The sequence below is a fragment of the Drosophila mojavensis genome, unplaced genomic scaffold (assembly GCF_018153725.1).
Source record: "Drosophila mojavensis isolate 15081-1352.22 unplaced genomic scaffold, ASM1815372v1 contig_74, whole genome shotgun sequence".
NCBI classification, from domain to species: Eukaryota; Metazoa; Arthropoda; class Insecta; order Diptera; family Drosophilidae; genus Drosophila; species Drosophila mojavensis.
Genome location: NW_025318899.1, coordinates 13,072,276 through 13,095,775, shown reverse-complemented (window position 1 = coordinate 13,095,775; position 23,500 = coordinate 13,072,276). Strand labels below are relative to the sequence as shown.

At 40.8% G+C, this 23,500-nt stretch overlaps 4 protein-coding genes across 9 annotated transcripts; 2 read left to right on the top strand and 2 right to left on the bottom strand.

Annotated features, from left to right (window-relative positions):
- Nucleotides 1–98: 98 nt before the first annotated feature.
- On the bottom strand, nucleotides 99–13,267 carry LOC6582312 (2-oxoglutarate dehydrogenase, mitochondrial). Of its 6 annotated transcripts, none has more exons than XM_015162376.3 (12): nucleotides 13,186–13,267; nucleotides 9,415–9,532; nucleotides 9,207–9,344; nucleotides 8,584–8,760; nucleotides 7,682–7,811; nucleotides 5,632–5,710; nucleotides 5,157–5,568; nucleotides 4,227–5,095; nucleotides 3,269–4,163; nucleotides 3,048–3,202; nucleotides 1,747–2,028; nucleotides 99–629 (listed from the first exon to the last, which is right to left on the bottom strand). In XM_015162376.3, the coding sequence occupies exons 2-12, from the start codon at nucleotides 9,508–9,510 to the stop codon at nucleotides 530–532; spliced, it is 3,333 nt and encodes a 1,110-aa protein (XP_015017862.1). In that variant the 5' UTR covers nucleotides 9,511–9,532; nucleotides 13,186–13,267; the 3' UTR covers nucleotides 99–529. The 6 variants fall into 6 exon arrangements, with proteins under 6 accessions (XP_015017862.1, XP_015017861.1, XP_015017860.1 ...); XM_015162375.3 differs by lacking the exon at nucleotides 13,186–13,267 and adding an exon at nucleotides 11,425–11,526; XM_015162374.3 differs by lacking the exons at nucleotides 7,682–7,811; nucleotides 13,186–13,267 and adding exons at nucleotides 6,693–6,795; nucleotides 11,425–11,526.
- Nucleotides 13,268–13,464: 197 nt separating this feature from the next.
- Nucleotides 13,465–15,371, bottom strand: LOC6582311. Its single transcript, XM_044010402.1, is given in 2 exon segments — nucleotides 13,465–14,117; nucleotides 14,799–15,371. Coding segments are annotated over 2 exon segments (825 nt in total). The 5' UTR covers nucleotides 15,336–15,371; the 3' UTR covers nucleotides 13,465–13,829.
- Nucleotides 15,372–17,119: 1,748 nt separating this feature from the next.
- On the top strand, nucleotides 17,120–21,297 carry LOC6582310 (fibroin heavy chain). Its single transcript, XM_002007977.4, has 4 exons — nucleotides 17,120–17,398; nucleotides 18,418–18,555; nucleotides 19,448–19,629; nucleotides 19,687–21,297. Exons 1-4 carry the CDS (start codon nucleotides 17,283–17,285, stop codon nucleotides 21,120–21,122), a joined length of 1,872 nt encoding a protein of 623 aa, XP_002008013.2. The 5' UTR covers nucleotides 17,120–17,282; the 3' UTR covers nucleotides 21,123–21,297.
- A 73-nt stretch (nucleotides 21,298–21,370) lies between these two features.
- LOC6582309 lies at nucleotides 21,371–21,961 on the top strand. The gene has a single exon (XM_002007976.3). It carries the CDS (start codon nucleotides 21,371–21,373, stop codon nucleotides 21,902–21,904), a length of 534 nt encoding a protein of 177 aa, XP_002008012.1. The 3' UTR covers nucleotides 21,905–21,961.
- Nucleotides 21,962–23,500: the final 1,539 nt, after the last annotated feature.

The following is a 23,500-nucleotide window of genomic DNA, read 5'->3' as shown; positions in this document are numbered from 1 at the left end:
GACTTTCTTTTTTTTTTTTTTTTTTTTTTTTGAGATAGGTAATTACTATATAATACAATAAAATAAATAATTAAGCATAAAAATAAAATAAAATTACATTCATTTTGAAAATGTATTTGCTTTATCTTCTTCTATATAGATATAGAACTGATGTGTGTATTTGTATGTGACTGTGTATTTTAACTACTAGAATTTGAATTCTTCACTTTAAAGATTGTTCTGTTTTAGTTTTTGTTTGGTGTGTGGATTTTCAGTTGGTTTTTTGTTTTAATTGCTAAGCTTGTAAACATTTTGTGTTCTAGTTGTTGTTTGTTTGTTTTTTGCTCACTTTCATCAATTTGACTAAACTAATATTTAAAATTTCATTACTTTCACACAATATGCACTTAACAATTTCATCGTCAGAAAAAATCGTATCAAAGACGTTTCTATTACAAAATATATAATCATAATTAATATTCAATTTCACTTCATCTCTAGTTAATCATCCAGCTTGATCCACATTCCAAAAGTTCTTTGCATGTTCCTCTTAAGTCGAAATCGCATCATTGAGCAGGGCGTTCAACTCCCGAATATGCTGGGCCTTCGATCCGGTTGCAGTTGAAGCGCCACAGGCACGTCCAGCATAGCTGTAGGATAGTTGGGATCATAAATATATATAGTAAAAAAACATAGCCAGTCGACATCAGTCAGTGAGTACACATAACAATTGGACTAAATTTGATTTGGTTAGACTAGAACATGCACTAGATTTATGATCTTCCATATTTATATATGTGTTTATATGGTAGTTCAGTTAAAAGGCCATGAGAAAATGAGTTTGTTAAGCCAGCGTAAAATATTAGAAATAATGCATTAACAAAATTAATGGAGCGTAGTTCTAATCAGTGGATCACCTGCCCACAAAAGAAGTAATACAACGACAATAATAAAAGCCCAGCCCTTAGATACATAAATATATACACATAGCCTGTAAACATAGGACCTATGAGGAAAAACTATAACAAATGAATTATTCAATAAGCATCTTTTGCTTGAATGAAGTTCAGTCTATGAATAGGTTTTCAGTATCTATGCAGATCTGTCTTGTAACTTGACGATATAGATATTGTATTTTGTGATGTATACGTAGGTAGATATGTGTGTATGTCTGTTTGCTCCGGTTATACATAAACATTGAACAAACATACAAACGTTTATGGATCAGTAAGGCTTTAGCTTGGGGGTACGTAATATCAGTGAATAAAAAACATACAAAAAATGCGCGTGCTTGGAACAGAAGTAAAAGTAATATAAGAAACATAAAGTTAGATAGTAAGTATTAAAAGAACGAACTTTTGGGTGCTAAAGTAGAGTGGATTAGTAGTACAGAATGATAGTAGTATAAGAGCAAAACGAGTATCAGAGTTGTTTTGCTTATGAAATTAAAAGGCATGCCAAATTGCGCTTGAATGAGAAACGGCAAACGAGAAACAAAGAAGAAACGCAAATGGTACAAATGGTGGGGAAGGATTGTGTATTAAAAACAAAATGCAGATACTCCAAAAATTTCGTAACGAGGCTATTAAAGTTAGAATTTGGAGTTGTTCATATTGTTGGTTGTTATATTTTGCAGATAGATATAGATAGATAATTGTAGATAGATAGATATAGATATCGTAGATAGTTATAGTTAGGCAGGTTAAGTAGTTCAATTGACGCGCATCGAGTATGCAGTAGTATTACGAGATATCTCTGCCCTCTCACCTAATTTTACGTCCGGTTTTTGCTATGCGCACGCCGGGGGCGGCCGCAATGCCTGCGGGCCTATTGAAATCGTGTCGTACGTTCTTTAAATCGAAATGCTTGGCGGCATTAAACTCGCCCGTAACGGTGCCCGATCCCGTTGTAACGGTATCAGTTTTATCGCTGGCAAACATGCGACTTAGCCAGGGTTTCGATTTTTTGTCGGAGTTAGAATCGGAATCGGTATCGGATTCTTGATTAGTATTAGTTGTATTGGAGAAGGTGGATTGTTCATCGCTTTGGCTGTAACAATAACACATACACAGAGAGAGAAAGAGAGAGAGAGAAAGAGAGGACAAGTTTTTGGTTTTTGATTTTTTGTTTTTTCTTTGTTCAACATTGAATATTACGTATATTTGCTTTGCCAATTGGTACTCAAACAAACGGAAGGGATATATAAGGAAATCAAGGAACAAAAATAGAACACTCTTGATCTTAGGTAACATCAACAGTTAAATAAGATAAGATAACAAAACTCTAAATAATAATAGTTCGAGATCAAAAATCAAGAAATTAACAATTAAAGAAGCCATGCAAATTATAAAATATATGATACGAGATATGTGTATGTATAAGAGTGTGCGCAAGTGCGTGTGTTGTTGTGTGTGTGTTGTGTCTGGTTGGTTTAAGTCAAAGCCAATGAACTAGTTCACACGTGAGTCACTTTTGTAACAGTCTGTTGCACTATGAGTGTGTGTGTGTGTGTTTTGTATAGAGATCTAAGAGTTGGTCTGCTCGAACAGAGATAGAGAGAAAGAGAGTAACAGAAGGATCGCAGCTAAGAGGTAAAGATAGATATACTCTGAACACGCTACGATACTTAAATGAAAATTAGTAAAAGCTGGAAAAAAGATTAGCTTAAGCGATGGCAGTGCTGAGTGCGGTGAGCATGAGGAATGTTAAAAACAAATGTGATATTAAGGCAACAACTGGAAATAGTTTAAATTTACGAGAGAACCAAATCAAATTCAAAGAATACCAAAAGAGAGAGAGTGCTTCAGAGCACTTAATGAGAGTGACTAAATAATAAAATAACCAGAATGCATTAAGTGCAGTAGATTGAAATTAAATTATTTGAAATCACAGAAAACCAACGAAAGAAAAGAAAAAGCTGCACAAATCAGCTTACAAATCCATAGAGAGAAATATAAGAGACAGAGCAAGAGTAAAACAGAGTAAAGAGAGTGCAACTTGTGGCATATGGGGCGGATTTCTGTGTTTCTCTGTGTAGCTAGGATGGTTGCTTAATGCTAACTACGCACCTGATATCACGGCTGTGGTTGAGGGCGGTGAGGAAACGGGGCTGTACATATGTCCAGCAGCCTTGATTCTTGTGCTCCTCCTGGGCCCAGACAAGCTCTGCGTTCTTATAAAGATTGGCCTGCTCCTTGATCAGGTCGAAGGGGAAGGGTGACACCTATGAAGCGAAAACTCAATTTAGTGAAATTCAAATGCATATAAAGTCAATAACCCAAAGACGCACCTGCTCCACACGCACGATGGCGATGTCCTTCTCCAGCTGCTTCTCGGCACGCGTCTTAGTCAGGTCGTAGTAGACACGACCTGTGCAGAAGACGACCTTCTTAACGTTGCTGGCGTTGTCACCGGCGGGTCCGCGATCGGGTATGATGCGCTGGAACTCGCTGCCCTCGCTCATATCGCTGAACGGACTCTTTGCCTCCGGGTGACGCAGCAGCGACTTGGGCGTGCACAGAATTAGAGGCTTGCGGAAGGGCAAAGCGATTTGACGACGCAAGATGTGGAACAAATTCGCAGGCGTCGTGCAGTTGGCCACAATCCAGTTGATGTCGTGCAATTGTCTGATGGCAAACTCATCGGACTCGGGTGGGAAGTAATCGGGATCGTCGGAGCTCATCTGCAGGAAACGCTCGACGCGGCACGACGAGTGCTCGGGGCCCATTCCCTCCATACCGTGGGGCAACAGCATAACCAAGCCCGATTGGCGCACCCATTTCGACTGGCCACTGGAGATGAATTGATCGATGATGGCCTGTGCCGTATTGCAGAAATCACCGAACTGAGCCTCCCACAACACCAGAGCATTGGGATTGGTCATAGAGTAACCGTGCTCGAAGCCCAGCACAGCATACTCAGACAGCGAGCTGTTCGATACAGAGTAGGGCGCCTGATCCGGATACATGTGCTGCAGCGAATTGTAGGTGGCTTTGTCCACCAGCTGATGGTGCAGCACATGGTGACGATGCGAGAAGGTGCCACGCTCGACATCCTGGCCGGAGAGACGCACATGGATGCCTTCCTTCAGCAGCGATCCAAAGGCCATGGCCTCACCCAAGGCCCAATCGGCGACCTTCTCATCAACCATGGCTTTGCGAGCAGCCAAAACACGCATAAGACCCCTGAATAAGGAATAGAGCACAGTTGGTAATTGTTATACGGATTAGTTTGTGTGGTTCACTCACTTGTGAATAACGAATTCTGCAGCATTGGGTGGTGGCGAAGAGAAACGATTGCCAATATGAATCAGAGTTTCCTCCTTGACACCAGTAGGCGCCACCTTCAGTGGGTCCTTGCCTTCGAAGAAGCCAGACCATGGCGAGTCCAACCAATCCTTGTACTTGACGTGTGTCTCGGTCTTGGCCAGCGCAAAGGCTTCCTCGCAAATGTTCTCGTACTTGGCGGCCACAGACTTAACCTCCTCAGCGGTAACGGTACCCTCAGCAATCAGCTTATCAGCATACAGATCCAAGCAATTCTTGTGCTTGCGGATCTTCTGGTACATAAGGGGCTGGGTGAACATCGGCTCATCGATCTCGTTATGGCCGTTGCGACGATAACCAACCAAATCAATAACACAATCCTTGTGGAAAGTGGCACGCCATTCGGCAGCCACCTTGCACACATGCATCACGGCCTCAGGATCGTCAGCATTGACGTGGAAAATGGGTGCATTGACGACACGCGCAACATCCGTGCAGTAGGGCGAGGAGCGCGAGAAACGTGGATCTGTTGTGAAGCCAATTTGGTTGTTGGCCACCACGTGGATAGTACCGTGCGTCGTGTAGTCGGGCAGATCCGACAAGTGCATCGTCTCATAGACAACGCCTTGGCCACAGAAGGCAGCGTCACCGTGAATGAGAATGGACATCACCTTCTTGCCCTCCTGGTCACCGCGATAGAATTGCTCGGCACGAGTCTTGCCCTGTACAACAGGATCGACGGCCTCCAAATGGGAAGGATTGGCCACAACAGCCAGGCGGATGTTTTTGTTTGTAACACGATTCAAGCGCTCAATATATGTGCCCAAATGGTACTTCACATCACCAGAGCCCTGAAAGAAAGGGGAAAGTTAAAGACATGCTGGCAAATGCTACTTTCTCTTTAAGACTTACATCATCAGCAGCTTCCAGTCCAGCGAACTGAGTAAAGATTTGATTGAGGGGCTTGCGGCAGACGTTCGCCAATGTATTCAGACGTCCACGATGCGGCATACCCATAATGACAGACTCGACGCCCAGTTCAGTGGACACATCAATAATTTCCTTCAAGGCTGGAATCATGATCTCACAGCCCTCCAAGCCAAAACGCTTCTCCGAGGAGTACTTCTTGGCCAAAAAGGCTTCAAAGCCGGTGGCACGTGTCAAACGGGCCAAAATCAAACGCTTCTCCTCTGGCGAGAAGCTGAGGACGCCCGGCGTCTCAAAGCGCTTGCGAATCCAGTTGCACTGCTCCAAGGAGTTGATGAACATGAATTCAACGCCAATTTTATTGCAATAAACATTCTCCAGACGATTCAGAATTTCCCTGAAAAGGAAGAGGACGATGAATATGACTGCATATAAAGTGGTGTCTAGTGATTCGACTTACTTGAGTGGCAAAGAGGCCTCATCGCCACCAATGAAGGTGGTGCTGGGCAGCTTGAACTGACGTTCCATATCCTGTTCACCTGTTTATTTTTTTGGTTTGGGTTGGGGATTTGTTTTTATAGAGGATAAAACTATTAGTAATTGAACTTGATTTGATACGTTTCTTTAAATGATGCTGATTAGTTTTTGTAGGCGTTTTTTGAAATTCGGAGTGTAATGATTGTATTTGTATTGTCTGTAAATTGTGATTCTACATATATATATATATTATGTACAGATACATGCTGATCTGTCCTATATGTAAGTATTTACATATTTATTAAGTTCTCTGCTTGTTCTTTGTTCTTAGGATTATATACACATATACATATATGTCTGTATGTATCTGATTAACACCAAGGCATGCATGACATCATATTCCTTGTAAAATATTTATATTGGTTGGTTTTTGTTTCGTTTGATTACATAACTTGTTCACTTTCTGTCACGATTTTAGCTAACAACAATAGCGATATTTATTTATGCACTTAACAATTGACGACATGCAATCTAATCGGAAAACTGAAGATGGAAAATAAGGAGGAAAACAAATAAAGTTTTGCATGATAATAATGAAAATAATTTATGAGAATTTACTTTGAGCAATATATAATAGTAAATATATGTATATATATTTAATTTTTATTGGATATTTACTTGGTTCTAGAAATCGGGGAGTTTGGTTTTTTGATTTGATTTTGTTTTTTAATTTGGTTGTGTGCATGAAAGGTACAAAATGAAAGGGGATTTACTATGGTACACAAGACAACGTTGTATTGGCAGGTTTTATACACATATATATATAGTACGAAAAATAAGAGGAACAAAACACAAGTTAAGAAACCAAAAAGACAATGATTTGTTTTCTTTGTTTTCATTTGTTGTTTATATCTGTTGTGTGTGGCGTGTGTGTGTGTGTTGTTGTTCGGAGGCGGATTAGGCGTATTAAGGACGCATTCCGCCTGTCTTTTCATTTGTGTTTGTTGTTTTCTATTTTTTATTAAGCCTCTAAGCCTTACTTACCAAAACTGAAATTAGCGTAAATGGTTTTCGTCGAGCTGTTGCCAGGTAAATCTGGTGTATTAATTTCGAGTGGATCAAGGTGAGCAATATTATGTCCTCGAATCTAACGTGTGTGAGTTTACATTTTGATTGTGTGTGTATGTTTACAGGGTATTATTTAAGTTTTTTTTTTTTTTTTTTTTTTGTACGTGTCGTAGTAGTTGTTGTTGTTTAATTTGCACAATACACACATAATACAAGAGAGAGAAAGAATTTTGAATTTGTTTAAACGTTTGATTTGTTTCAATTTTGATTTTGTTACGAATAGACGAATTGCGTTCGATTGCAGTTTTTATATATCGTATATATATTTATAGCATTTTTGCATTTTTGGGCGGGTTAGAAAGCAGTTAAAAATAAAATGAAATGAAAAATATAATAAAAATTAATTAATTGTATATAGCATAAAAAAACGAAAAAAAAAATAAATAAATAAAGCATAAACAAATTAAATTGCTGACAGAAAACAAAGAAAGCAGATTTAAAGCGTAGCAAATGTTTTTTTGTTCTTAGTTATGTTTGGGTTTGAAAGACTTCGATTATATAACGATTAAAAGCGAAGTGAGCAACGAAACTCTATGGAGTGCACTAGGACAACAGATAGATATATAGATAAAGATAACTGCGAGAATAAAAAGCCAAAACACCGACGTAGTTACATACACTTACACTTAAGAAGAACGTATTTCGACTATATATAGAGAGAGAGAGACAACTGACTTAATTTAAGATCTATAATATAGATAACAGAGTTCACTATGCCCTGCCTAGGTGCCTTTTTCATCAACTCCGAATTTCATGTAATATTTAAGTATATTAACGAATGGGTTAAGTAGGCTTCAAAGCGTGTTGTGTGTATAAATGGTTTGGATGGGTGCAACTGAGGGCGTGGAATGGGTGTCTATGTTAGCAATTGATTTTTTGTATAGATTTTTGCAAAAAGAATTTACCAAACAAAAACCCAGAGTGCTGCCTGAGCACATCCTCATTAGCACGACGTGCAAGACCATCCTTGCAAACGGTTTTTTCGCGTGTTAAAATTCCAAGCGGATCCAGATCAGATGCCAAATGACCACGTGACTATATATATATAGTATATAGTATATATACATATGCATATGTTCATACACATAGATATATTTATAATTTGATTATACACAGATAGGTAGAGTTTAATATGGTTATTAAGTCGTTCTGTATTCAACTAACTACCCATCAATAGACGAAAAATATATGTTTAAGGGAAATCAAATGTGGTGCATAGGAAGGAAATAAAGCCAAGTGATTACCATATCAGAGATCTGAGCAAACTGTAGTAACTGTGCTAAATCAATGACAAAGAACATAAAACTTGAAATCCTAAACATCAACTAATCATGAACGTAGATAAGTTATAACTGAGATGAAACTAGTTTTGATGCCCAACTCTTGATGTACTCAAACTTTCCAAACAAACTAATTACACATACAAAAGAAGAGAACTACTGGAGATGTAAACAATAATCGCATAATGAAAGGGTATATAGGGCATCGGAATGAGTTGGGGGAATAACATAAAAGTTCTCAAGCTACTTGTATGCGGGTGTGTGTGAGTGTGTGCGTGTTACTCTGCTTTTGATGAAACACAGAAAACTGGTCCAAAATGTGTGGGCGGGCAGCTCTAATAAAAACCATAAACGTAAACATTAAACTAAGACCTAAATGAAAATTATAATAGAACAACGAAATGTACACGAAACAAAAGGAAACGAAAAGCGCCAACAAATAGATACGCTTTGCTCTGCAATCTCAACTGTTCAACTCTATTATAGGGGGTAGCAGTTGTTGTACTATGGATCCAGCACAATCATACCTGATAGCTTCTAATGATGGCCTGCACGGCCAAATGGTCATCGATGGTCTTGGAGTCGGGCGCAGCGCTGACAGCGCCACCGAAATTAAAGGCCGTCAATGGCAACGTGTTTGCCTGCACGGGCGCCAAATTGGGCGGGCTCACATACGAGTTGCTACGGAAGTAGGCATCCCAGGACTGCAACGGGAAACAAATACAAATGTTGTAATCAAAGTATATATAGAAATGCATACAGGTAGTCGTAAAAGTGTTCAATAACCTGAACCGAGTTATAAAAATAAACATGTTTCTCTTTAAATTCACATTTTATGAGTTTAAGCTCGGATCACTTATCCTTACTTATATAAGTAAATCATTAATTATTTCACATTCAAGCTTTAATTAATTGGGCATTTTTCTGCATATGATGTATTCAAGTATTCAAATGCAGAAAGTGTTATAAATAGAGCCATTAGCTAGCGCTTAATTTACTTTTAGTTTATAAAGCCCAGCTGCAAGTCGACTGTTCAATATTCCCAATTCCACCTGCTTCTATTTTTATTCAGTGAAGCAAAGAAACATGTTTAATTTACGATCCAAGGCTGTTGAACTGCCATGCATTCTAAAATAAACTTCCCACTTACAGTGTGCACAGAGCTGGGATCACGCAGCCAGGCGTTGTACATCTCCTCCACGTAGGATGCGGTGCTGCCATTGGCAAAAGGTTCCGCAGCCGCTGAATTGTAGGTGCGCACAGCCGATGCTGCGCTGGCCTTGATCAGCTATTGAATAATCAAATGATTAGATTAATATATATACAAATTCAAATATTCTATATGATTATTCGCTTACCTTCTGACTGCTGCTGCTGTTGAGCAGCCATGTGGCAAAGTTTTTATGCGCCATGGGCGATAACGCCAGACTAAAGGCCGTGTGTGCTCTATGCATTTTGTGGCTTTACAAAATATAACTGCAAAAGGAAATAGAAATTATAATAGCATATTAGAGCATATTAATAGACTGACACACGCAATAGGCCTGAGAGCATGACACTTGCTCTATTGATAAGGCAATTACAGCAACAGCTTTCAATTAGGCTTCACTGAGAGCTTGTTTGTTGACAAATAGCTAATGTAAAACTCGTTGCTGTTTGTGTGTATTGTTGTTGTTGTGTTTGGACAAGTGCTGTGCAGTCAAGGCAGCGAGGCGGCAGACAGTAGACAGTGAACGTATTTTGTAAGCCTGATAAGATAATGCACAGTCCGGCGCAAGAAAAGTGACAAATTTATATATAGTGCCAAAATATGTCTGGCTTTGACGTCATTTCACGCAAAAAATCGCAAACTTGTTGCCAACTAATGGTGATTATGAAATAGAAAACAAGTTAACAAAGTCTATGATTAATACAAATACATACATATGTGCATGTAAATGTATGAGATAAAAGTCTAGACTGCTGGCCAGACCAGGGTTATAGCTATAGATATAGCCACAGCTCTCTGTTTGTCTTTCTCGTTCTCTCGGTCAGACACGTGACCCAATCTGAGTTGCTGATGACGTTTCAAAGAGAAGACGTAGGTTGCTTGACGTTCGCTCGCTTTGCTTTCGCCTTTTTGATAGATGGCCAAAAAAGCAGTCATCTGCACTGTGGTGAAATGTTCTACATATGTATTATATAGATAAACATATACATAGGTGTATATATTTATAATTTTTTGGGCTTGTTTCGGTTTGTTTTTTCTGTTTTTTTTTTTTTTCAGTTTTTTGTGCTGCGCAATTGTCAGCCTGACTGATAATTTTGTGAAACAACAATCGTATATCATTTGCTTTATTTGTCTGGCCTGGTTGAGAAAAAATCGGATAAGATTAACAATATCAACCCCCAATACCAGCCCCCCATACGTTATCTAAAGCCAAGTAGAAGAAAATGCGTCAAATGGAAAACGTTTTCGGCACTCGCATTTGCAAATGTTTCAATTAATTTATGAAATTCATTTTTGAGACCCGATAAGGCAGGCGAAACGCGTGCGATAGTCGCGGCAACAGAAGGCAAGGCTCGAAAGTCAGGTCACATGCGCTTATCAGCGACGCGTGGTTTGATTTGACTTTAAGCTCGAGCTCTGTGTCTGGGCACATAAAACATCATTTAGATCATTGAACAGGCACTCGAATTTGTCAGCGATTACCACACACACACATAACATTGCAGTACTTTGCATATGTATATGCAAACCGGTTTAGTGTGGCGGTCACCAAACGCTCACATAAGAGCTTAAGAGATATTTGAAAGTGCAGCAAAGCAAACGAAATCGATTGTAATTAGTTCGGCAACGAATAGTTGCATCTCTTTCTCGCATTAGCATTGGCAATGTCTGAGTGTGTTTGCTTTGGTTTGTGTGCCGTTATTTATCTGTTTGCTTATTTTGCTTTATTTTTCACATACAAAATGTTTTTTTTTATTCGTTTTCTTTGCAATTCCTTTTTGTCTGTCGCACAAACAACGTCGACGTCGACGTCGACGTCAACGCTAACGTTTCGGTTACGAAAACTGATTACATAAGTGCAAAAAACTCGCGTGAGAGCTAAATAGAATGCTGTCATATATTTTATAATGATAGCGTAACAATACATATATTATGTATATATATATTTACTGCTAATTAAGATTATATATATATATATATACATATATATGTTTATAGTTGCTTTAATGACAATTTAATGCTATATTTCCGATTTGCAAACGCACTGCTACTTTTCTATATGAATATTAATTGATGTACTGAGCTCTTTAATTATGCGTAGCTGACGAAAAATTTCCTTTCGGAATGAAAAACGAACGGAATATATAGAGATATTTACTCGTCACGTCGTATCTGAGAGATACGCTGCCAAACGGTTTGTTCGTGTTGAGTGCTACGCGTCGACTAAACGTTGAGGCGCAGAGCAGCCGAAAGATTACCCAGACCTCGAACTGTATGCAGTGAAGAGAGTAGAAAACAACACTCGAAACATTTTTGTAGAAATCGAATTTTTGTTGTTGTTTTATATACGTTGGAACGAAACGTTAGAAAAACACAATCAGCGATAAAAAGGCACATGACAGCGCAAAAAGCAACTAAGCTAGATATAGATAAAAGTGCCTATACATACGTACATATATTCAAATAAATATAATTATATCTGTGTTGTGTGTGTATATGTGTGTGTGTGTGTAAAAGGGGCCAAGCGCATACTGATAATAATCACTTATCGTACTTCAATATGCCCTTATCACATCGCCAACAGACACCTATATATAGATAAATATGTGTATGTGTGTTTAGGTTCCATTTTCTACCGAAAGATTTTGTTTACAATCATTTCAAAGTCCGCTCTTCATTCGAAAGTTTTCGTCACCCTTTGAAATTGCCCGCCTAAGCTTGAAAGAAAGAAAGAGAATGAGAGAGGGAGAGGGAGGGCGGAGTCAGACAGGGTACTATCGCCGTATGTTATAATTATGCAGGTATATTAATCAAAGTTGATTAAACTACATATATAGCTATGCAGGAATCTATACATGTAGGCGCCTATCGTGCTAATCAGTAAAAATTTCAAGTTCAAATGCGCATTTTGCCAGCTGCTTTTTGTAGGCAATGGGAGAAATATATCAGCTAGCAAAGACACAAACCAGCTGGTCAGACAAATTGCAGCTGCGGCGGCAAGTGGAGACAAGACGAGCCCCCAAACTTAAAAGAGAATTGGAGAGTACAATCGCACATGCAAAACAACTTCAGTTGAAAGAGGACGACTCCGACACTCACACACACACATATGCATACACATACAGCCGCTAGCAATTGTAATTTAGCAGACCGCGTGCGTTCATTGAGCAACACCAACTAGAGCTGAGTCAGTGACTTGGCTGTGACTGATCACGCTACCTGTTGCTATCATTCACAGTGACAACCAATAGCAAACCATATAATTGTTGCGCATCTCCAATAAGCAAGAGAAACACATACTGAACACCAAAAATGCTGACCATGCTGCCGCTCTTTACGCAAAACGAAAGGAAGCAACAACAGCAGTAGCAGTAGCAACAAGCACGACTGTAAATGCTTTAAGCATGGTGATTCACGGGCACAAAAAGCACACGCGGCACTCTGCGATTTGACTAACGCAGAATTGCGTCATCATTGCAATATTCACAGACGACTTTTATGAAAACATGTGACGTAGATTGGCCGGCAGTTGAACCAATTGAGAAATTTCACTTTTTCTGGATTTTAAGAAAGCGCACGCGCAAAAAAACAAACGCCCACTTGCATTATATAAGCTTTCTATGTAGAGGGCCAAGGAAAATTATTCTTAAAGCTGCATCATTGCACTTGAAATTTTGATTTTCCATTCCAGTTCACTATTTTAACAGGCTTGCAGCAATATTTATGGACATAAAAATTGCTGAAGTTTCACAGTTATTCCACGAATTTGACCTCAATTGGATGAATACCAGATTTGAGTCGAAATTGAGGAGTGGTAGTAGTATATACTTTAAAGGGCGTAGTAACAGAATTTTAATTGTGTTATTTTTTCTATATTGCACTATATATTTCACTTTTTTCAATTAATTATAATTATTACTTTTTCGTACAATCCAGCTCCAAACAATTCGCGTTCCAACTCGCGGCCCTATGTGACCGTACGCAGCTAATACGAATATACCAAAAATATCAATTTAATACTAGAATAAATGGTCACCCTGTTGAATGGCGGTACTTTTTTTTCGATTGTGAGTTTAGTGTAATGATATAAGTAACATATTGAACAATATAATTTACAGAAATAAAATGGAATTTTTCATGTGTGGTGCCTATTATGGCAAGCTCACAGACGGCAAACTATGCATACTTAGGAGACACACTGGCGCCATCTAACGCTTGTATACAATAGTGCAATATGCAGTTGCTGGCAACATACAATAGATGGCACTAGCAAAAGACAGACAGGTTTAAAACTAAAAAGCAACGAAACAGTAAATAATATTGTTTCTTTATATATTAAACTGAATTTTGTATGTATTATAAATTAAATAAGAATGTATGCGCATTTTCTGTTATGGCACATTAAAGCACGGTAAACATTTTTTAGAAGCGCTCTACCATTATAATAATTTAATAGCTTTCAACAATATGCAATAAATGAAGCTGGAGAAAATGATATAATCTTCAGACTAACTTAACAAAATACTTATACAACTAGCCAACATTTAGTAATTTAATGTCCACTTAATATTTACTATATTGATCCAGGCAATATCCTGTTATCTGATCTGATATGCAGTCAAACACATCGAAGGCCAAATCGCAGCTTTCGCCTTTCTGCGGGAGATCGCGACGACTCACGTGATATTTATTGGTCATGGCCCGCAGACAGAGATTAACGGATCGCAATGTGGCCATAAAAAAGCCGTGCTCATGTACGCCTTCCGAGTAAAAGCCAACCAGTCCGTCCAGCGTCGGCCAGCCGTTCTTGTCAATGGCGTTGTTCCTCGCATAGACGCAGTGCAGCAGACACTGAAAGAAAATTACAAAAAAAAAAAAACCCACACACACACACACAATCAAAAAATGTATTCGTAAGCCGCATTCAATTTGCTGATGCATAAAATGCAGCTAATGTGTATTAAATGCAAACATAAAATCCAATTTTCAGCCATCAAATTTAGCGTGCGGTGTGAGAACAAAAAGTTGCAACTGCAACAGCAACGACAACGACAACGGCAACGACTGCAACTGCGCTTTTCTTTCAATTGTCTAGCTTCAGCAGCAACCCTGACTTTTGTACACTCACTCCATAGTGAGGAGGGTATATTGGTTTTAAGGAATTTGACATTTTGGCAGTTGAGAATGAAGAAGGCGCTGTGTCTCCTTATTCTCTGTTATTCAAATAAAAGAGAGTATATGGGTCCACTGTGATTCATTTTAGTTTTCCTGGGTATTATTCTTAGCTAAACTCGACAAAAATATCGCCACTGAAATTTCATCCTGCTCAATTTTTTTTATAGAGAGTACCCTTAGCAGTGTAACACCCCGTTGGCTATACCCGTTTGCCAAATTCTTACATGCTTTTAATTGCACACGGCAAATCAATGGCAAGTGGCGTTTGTTGCACTTCGTCTGTTCTGCCATTGAACTTAATTGCCGTAATGCAAAAATCTGTTGGAGTTAATGAAAAGTCGAATCCGAAGTACTTACGCCCGCTATGCGCTTATCTTCGAGTGGCACCAGCGTGGGATGATAGATGCCCGCACTGGCCACGTCCAGACGCTTGATACTGCGCACGAGCCGAGCCATGCGACGTCGGGGCTCGGGCTCATCGTAGACAATGTACTCGTAGTGGCTGGCATTGGGTGGCGCCTCTTCGGAGCTGTGCTGTAAGTGTATTTCGCTGTGGACGGGTGGCCAGTCTATCGACTCAATGAACTCCACGCTGTCATCGTCCGTATGCAGCGGTGGCTGCACCTGTGACACCTGCTCCTTCAGTATCTCATAGGCCTCTATTGGAGTGCGTTTCATATCACTCAACATGCTCAGGCATCAGTTGCAAGCCTTACCTGTCACCAGCTTATTCTTGACCTCGTCTTGGCAGTCCCTGATCACCGACTCCACTCGCCTGGCCGTGCGTGGCGGGTTCAAGCAGCGCTTCTTCTTCGCCTCATAGCGTATCACGTACTCCAAAGACGTAATGGACGCTATTACGGCTAGCATATGCAGGAGTTGTGTAATTTTCATGCTGCTTTGATTGATGCGCTCTAATCGAACTGAACGCCTCGGCCACTCGCTGTCTATTGACTGGCTGGCAAAATTTTCAACGAAAACGAAAGCATTTTCACTTTCCCGAGAAATTACAGGATTGCTGGCTGATGGCCTTCCTCTCGATTGCAGCTGCTGGCTGTTGTTGTTGGCAGTGAAAACGCATATGAATTTCCAGTTTTGCTCTATGGGTATGTGGTTCAATGGCAATAACTGCAACAACAACAACAACAGTTGCAACTGGTTGCACATTTCCCATGCGTGCAATTGCCTCCAAATGTTTCATTCATTTCAGTCAACAACTTGTCCTTAACGGCGTTCAGTGGCGTCGATTGTTTCATTTCCATTGTTTCATCCATCAACTGCTCATATTCCATTTCAATTCACATTGTTGCCTCCCCCCATTGCTGCTCCATTTGACTGCACAATTGGTCAATAGATGGAGCCAAAAACTCTTCCGCATACCAAAAATTAGCATATTCAACTAGAGTAAATGGAATTCGTACTAAACTCTAATCAAGATATGAGTTCGCATGCGGCAGTCATAACACACACATTTGGACAGCTTGTGGGTCAGTAAATCATGAGCAGCGAACCAAGATGCCACGTTTGTGTCTTAAGTCTTTCGTTCTAGCTGCGCCCTCTGCCCAAAGTTCTAATCAAAATGTTTGACATATTTTGCTGCTGCTCTTTGTAAGACAGAGAACAATGGCCAATAACTAGTTTTAGCTACGGCACTCGCTAATTGGACTCATTAAAAAAGGTTGGATAAACATTTTTTTTTTCGGTTTGGGCACATCCTAGGCGGAAATTGTGACTATAGCCGCACAGTGGAGCACTTTGCATAAGAATTATTACCCCTAAATTTAAGAACGAGAATTTCAAATTGAATTCTTGCACACTGTGCTTTAGAGTTCTATAAATCTTTGCTATTTCAATGAATGGTCCCACTGTGCAAGTGTTTGAACTACAGAGCGGCTAGACTCTTCCTGCCCTGGCCAAGGCGTAATTGCCTTTAATTGCAACAAGACGAAAAGAAAATTGCAGCTAAGACACTGACCTAGACTCCGTAGCGCTGCAAATTTATAATGGCCAAAGATGATGGAGGCTGCCTGAGTGGGCGTGGCCCAACTGCAAATTGCCCGCTCAGCCAGCGGCAGGTTCAATGCACAGGAAATGCTTGTGGCATAGATCACGTGCAACCGAAGAAATTGTCAACAAGCAGGAAGCCAAAGCACGACACAGCAACAGCCGTAGAACTAATTGACAGACAGAGAGACAGGTGGACAGCTGGACACGACTATTCTTTCTATTTTGTTGCCAATCTTCTCCTGTTCTGCAATTTACTGAACAAGGCACACTCGACGAGGCATTGTTGGCCAAGCAACGGGCATGCAGCTTACAGCTTGCAGCTAGCAGCTAACAGAACAATCCACTTGCGTGTCCATCATTAGAACAAATTCTCTCACCTGCAATATCTCTGCTCACCCTTCCCTCTTCTCCCCTCCTCTGCTCTCTTCTGTTTGTCTTGTAACGCAATTTGCACACAAATGTTGTTTTCATCTTCGTGGCTTGCCACTTTTGTGGGTGGGTGGTCAGGTGAGACAAGTGGCAGCTGCTTGTGCTGCTGCTGCTGCTGCTGCTGCTGGTGCTACTACTACTGCTGCTGCCGAGTTGAGCTTAGCTGGCCACCGTTGGCTGCCTCGCCTGAGAATTGTATTTAAATACAAAGATCTAACGCTCTGGCGCATTCAGTCGCCAGCCGTCGTGTTGTTCTTGTCGCTGCATTTCGTGCTTCCATTATACAGCTGACTACCTGTACCAGTGTCCCTCTCAGTGTGTGCGCGTGTGTCTTTGCAGGATGCGCGTCTAATTGGCGTTTATAGTTGTTTAGCCCAGCTGCAAGCCATTTGAATTGCAAAATTTATGGAAATGTTGCGCCTGCTTTGGCTTTTATGCGCTGCATTTGGCCAATTCAGTGATCCTGTCTTAGCTGAAATCGAATATAATACCATCAATGCCGATGGATCGTTTCAATTTCGGTATAGCCCAAAATACATAAACTGTGAAGAGAATTTAAGGACAATTAAAAAATATATATATTTAAATAATATGTAGTAAAAATATTATGAGTTAATTAAATAGTTTCTTAAAATTCTACCAAGTGTTGGGTAAAGAATGATGAAAGATAGAGAATGTGCGATGAGCATGTGGACTAATGAAATGTGATTTAGCTGGTGAAAATTCTGTGAGCAATTTTTGTAGAATAATTATTGAATGAGAAAATCTTCCAAATTTAGATGGAAGAATAAAATATTAATATTAATTATATTATTTGTATTATGATTCATAACAACTAGTGAAATTACCACATTCTTCTGACTACTCTCGTATGCCTCGGCTATGCGTTTTGAGAAATGATGCCACTGCTTCGAGCGACAGATGAGTTTTAAGAAGAAATTAGGGAATCAGAACAAAGTGAAGCTTTAACCTTGCTTGATTATGAGGTTCGATCTCAAAATGAGAAGGGAAAATAAGCTTGCAGCTATGTTGATTACTATACTTATTGAACTGACAGCTCTCCACTCGTAAGTCCCTCTGGATAGAAACAATGGAAAAGAATAATTAGTGCATAATAATATTATCCACTGCTTTGTATATTTCATTCGAAAGTGGGTCAGTCATCTGAATAATTTGATTTGATAATTGATCTTAATAAATATTTAAATTTTTTTGCCAACGATACATATGCATATCTATATTTTTAAATATTACTTATAATAAATAATTTAGTTATTATAAACATTTACCCAACGGGTTTAGCATATTTAGTGTATAGCTCATTTAGTCTATAGTTTTTTACACCTTAGCTCAGGTAAAGTTCGTATCACGCTCTGGCTCCTTTTGCCAGCTTTAACACCTATTTTAATGCCATTTTGCAATGAGTAACTGTTTGCTGTGTATTATTCTACCTATCTCTCTCTCGCTCCCTCTCTATCTCTCTGTGTCTCTTTCTGCCTTACCACGCATGGGCAACATACGCAATTACTGTTTTGGATAGACATGCAAATGATGACATTGGCGGCTACTATCACAGCGCCTCTGGCACTCCGGACAACATCGTGCGAGGTCGTTATGGTTCGCGTAGTCCAGCGAGCGGACAGATCGAAGAGACCGTCTATACAGCCGGACCACGTGGGTGAGTAAGCCGAACACATAAACAAGATGAGGAAGAAGAAGTAGGAGGTGGCTGGCAGTTGGCTAAATTAAAGTGTGGTAGCCAAGTTAAGTTATCTGCTCGGTCTCGTATATCAGCGATACGACAGGTGCGAGCGGGCGTAGCGCCACTGAAGCGTGCCAAGGGGCCAGGGGAGGGCTTCACACTCAGAGTCGATTCTAAAAGCATTTGAGATGCCCATAGACGGTGGTCAGGGGAAGTGCAAACAATAAAAAACGTTCAACTGTTGTTGTTGTCGGTTGCCTAAACGTTTGTTGTTGCCGTTTGTTCGATACAATTTTAAGGTGTTTTGTGGCAATCTCCGGTAGTTGGGAAAACAAACAAATGAAACAGAAGACGAGATCAATCAGTAAACGACTGTGCGATACTCGTTCATGTTTCCAAAACAGTTGATATGTGGTTCTCGTTATAGAGAGGGTCAACAGCAATAGACATATTGAATTTCTTCGTTTGTTGAATCTTAAGATTCGATCATGAGTATTCGTACAGTCATATAGAACTTACTAGTAAAACCGATATACACATCTTTTTACTTGTCGAACGAGTATACAAAAAGCCGTTAACAAATTGTAAGCGAAACATGGCAATCGGAAAATTCATTAAGATGCACAGCCGAAAGATAAAAAGTAGAATGGAAATTGATAGAGAATACCCGACGAGGCATGTGGTAATAGCAGACGTCATCAGTTCGATTGCCACGATTATCAGATAGCATTCAGAATTGTTATTGCTTATGGGAGCAGGCGAGCGATTTTAGCAGTCAGCCCGGCCGTTACCCAATCTGGCATCTTGATTCCCAGTGCAATTAGCTAATCATAGCTCAGCAGCTAATTGAATGTCGAATTTTTCACAGCTTTCGCGTGAATGGACCGAAAATACATCGTAAAATGGATTTGGCACAGTATCCGGTACTTCCACGTGGCAGTCCCGATGATCCCCTCGCCGATCCCTACGATGATCCCTCCTACAGCTTCAGCTATCGCTCGTCGGATCAGTCTCGCAGCGAGGAGAATGATGCCAACAATAGAATAAGAGGTAGGTAGAGTAAGCTGCACAAGAGCTTCTCATTTATATTTTGACTCTTTCATCCAGGTCTCTACTCCTATTTGGATGATGTGGGTGAGCGGCACAGCGTGCGTTATGCTGCTGGCGCTGGAACGGGCTTTGAGATTTCCAATGCGGTACCTGATAATCCCGTTAGTGTCGGCTACTCCAGTCCGCTGTACAAGGCGCATCCCAAGACTCGTGGCAAAATGTCCGTACAGCGGGGTCCGGCGGGCACCTACAAGCTGATTGCAGCTGGTCCGGATCATCGACGTGCCGAGAGTCGTGCTCCAGATGGATTAGTGCGCGGCACCTACTCCTTCCTGGACGACAAAGGCGTGCAGCGCACTGTGGAGTATATAGCTGGGGCGGGCATTGGCTACCGAGTGGTGAAAAATAGAGTGGGACCTGGTACTCACATAAATCCCTCCGTAGCGGACTTTCGACTAAGCGACACGGATTTCCGATTGGCTAATGATTTTGGTCGGGGAGCGGGCGGGAAATTGGGCGGAGGCGGTGGTGGCAGTGGGAGCAGTGTTGGTGGTAGTGGCAGTGGTGCCAGTGGTATTGGTGGTTCAGGAACAAGTGGAGCTAGTGGACCAAGTGGTGACGGTGGAGGTGGTGGTAGAGGGCGAATTGGCGGCGGAGGAGCTGGCACAGATTACTTAAAAGCTGGAGGAAAGACAGATATAAGAGTAGCTGGAAACGGGTTAGATAATGCTGAAGATGACATTGAATTGAACAGCAACTCCGGTGGATCTGCAACTGCAGATGGTGTGAAGTCTGATCGAAGAGGCTATGCGGCAGGCAGCTCGCAAAGAGGCAGCACCAGATATGATGGAGGTGGTGGAAATGGAGGCGGAGCTGGAGGTGGAGGTGGCGGCAGATATGATGGAGGAGGAAATTCTGGAACTGGAGGAGGCGGAGGAGGTAGATATAATGGAGGAGGAGGAAGTAGAAGCGGAGGTGGCGGTGGAGTTGGCGGGGGCGGTGGTGGATACAGAGAGAGCAGCTCTGCAGGCAGCAGAAATCGAGGTGCCACAAGCACGAATCGCCTCAATGCAAGTGGATCAAGAAATCGCAATAGATTTAGTGGGGCTGGTGGAGGAGGAGGAGGAGGAGGTATAGGTGGCTTAGCTTCCGCTGAAGGCATAGCCACTGGATCAGGCAGCGCAGCTAGTGGACCGGATGACAATTACAATCTGAATGATGATGATGTGGGTGGCTCCCTGCCCCCGCTGGTGACCACCAATCATCGCATACTGGAAATTGATCGGGATCGAGAGTGGGTGCAACGACATCGCGACTCCACGATCATTAGGAATGTGGGCAAATGGTATGTGGGTCTGCCACCAGGCCAAAGTGTCCGAGCTCATGTGCAGAACATAGATATTTTGCCACTTGGCGGACGAGTCGCATTGTCACCATCGGAGGCACTGCGCCAGGACGAGATGGCCGAGCTGGCCGCCTCCAGGGAGCACTAGAAGGCAATAACTAGTTGTAGTTGGATAGCTAATAGTTGTTAGTTAAGTAAGTGCTCGCAACTAAGATAAGTAACTGAAACGGTGTCAACTGCGGTTGCGCGTGGTTTCAGCTGTAACTGTAACTGTAACACTATTTATGCTAAATACATAATACATTTGTGCGTGTCTATGCCAAGTGGTTGCTCATTGTGGTTACAGTGGGTTATATATAAAGAAGCACTCAGCTGTCTTCACTTTCAGTCTTTAGAATGAGCCGCCGATTGTTGCATTCGCTGCATTTGCTCTGCCTGACCAGCTGGCTGTGCCTAGTGCAGGGCGCACAGGTTTACATAGAGTTGAATGGCCAGAGCTACGCTTACAACACGGACGTTGCTGTGCAAACAAACGATCTGTCACCCAACTATGAGATACCAGCAGCATACCAACAGCAGCAACAACAACACCAACGACAACAATCCCAGCAATGGCCATATGCCAGCACGCAATCGTTATCCCGGAATGCCAAGTGGGGCTGGCTGCAGCCTGATGCAGCACCTCCACCAACGCCAACACCTTCACCAGCGCCGCGGCAGCCACAGAATTTTGATTTTAGCACTCAACACATGTCCCACAGCCAGCACACGGATGACTCTGGCATTGTGCTGGGCAAATATTCATACTACGATGATGCGGGCTATCACGAGCTGAGCTACAAGGCGGGCCCTGGCATTGGATTCGTGGTCATGGGCGGCAATTTGGCCAAGCCAACGGAACAAACAGCCAACAACTTGCATAGCTATTAATCTATATACTCGTTGTATATAGTCCCTAGACAAATAAAATCAAATGCAGTTCGACAATTTCCTGAACTTGGGTTTATGTCAACCATAAAGACTTCTCAGCTCAATCGAAGCTACCGACATTACGTGCATTGTTAACTTAACTAAAGTAATATTTTTGGCTTTAGTTAGCGTTCAACGTTTTAAGCCAATTGAAGGTAATTCATTGTAATTTGTTTTTGTCTGAATTGACAACGAGAGTTTGACAAAAAATAATGAGGATTTTATACTGATGAGGACTATTCAGGTATTAAGTATTAAGGTATTAAGTAAGGTCACAGAAAGTTAATATATTCAAATGCTGTCCACTTTCTTTCCTCTAAGATCTGTGCATCCTTCATCTATACAATGGATATTTGCAGACATTTGCTGCATTTATCGATCTCTATTTACTCTGCTCAAACTCACAGAAGCCCTGACTTACTATATATAAATATATACGTATGAAACTGTGCACAACTTCTCTGCCAAAGACTGAATAATATGAAGGTTGTGAAACTGTGCTAAACTCTTTAAGTGAATGCTTGAGAGACAAAACAAGAAACTTGAGATAATACCACTGCATGACAAAAGCTGAATGCTACGAGACTCAATAGAAGGTACATAAATGCCAAAGATTTGCAATATTTCCACACGCTTGTGGAAATATTGATCCTCATTGCTTTCGAAATAGACAACACAATCATATGATTCACAGAAATCATATGATTCTTCAGCGAATGAACAGCGAAATCTGGCAGAAGCAAAATGCTCTGAGACTGCATGACAAAAGCTGAATGATATGACACTCGGTGGATGGTACTTCTAGGCATACCCTTATGGATGATTATGAAACTGTGCTAAACTCTTTCAGTGAATGTTTGAGAGATAATACAACTGCATGACAAAAGCTGATTGCTATGACACTTGATGTAAGCTAGATCAACCCATCAAGCACTCAGTTCGGTTTCGATAACTTTGTTATCGATTTCGATAACTTTGTTATCGATTTCGATAACTTTGTTATCGATTTCGACAACTTTGTTATCGATTTCGATAACTTTGTTATCGATTTCGATAACTTTGTTATCGATTTCGATAACTTTGTTATCGATTTCGATAACTTTGTTATTGATTTCGATAACTTTGTTATCGATTTCGATAACTTTGTTATCATATGATTCTTCAGCAGAAGAATGATTGAGAGACAAAGCGTGAAACTTGAGATAATACAACTGCATGACAAAAGCTGATTGCTATGGAACTAGGTGAAAGTTACATCATTGCCAAAGACTGAATAATATGAAGGTTGTGTAAATACTGATCCTCATTGCTTACGAAATAGACACATTCTCATATGCAATCGAGCAATCGAGTTCCATAAGAAATAATCGGTTTCGATAACTTTGTTATCGGTTTCGATAACTTTTATCGAACGAAACTTGAATCTTGAGCTACGGCAGATGCATGACAAAAGCTAAATGCTACGAGACTCAAATAGAAGGTACATAAATGCCAAAGATTGACTAATTATTCGACAACACAATCATATGATTCTCAGAAATCATATGATTCTGACTG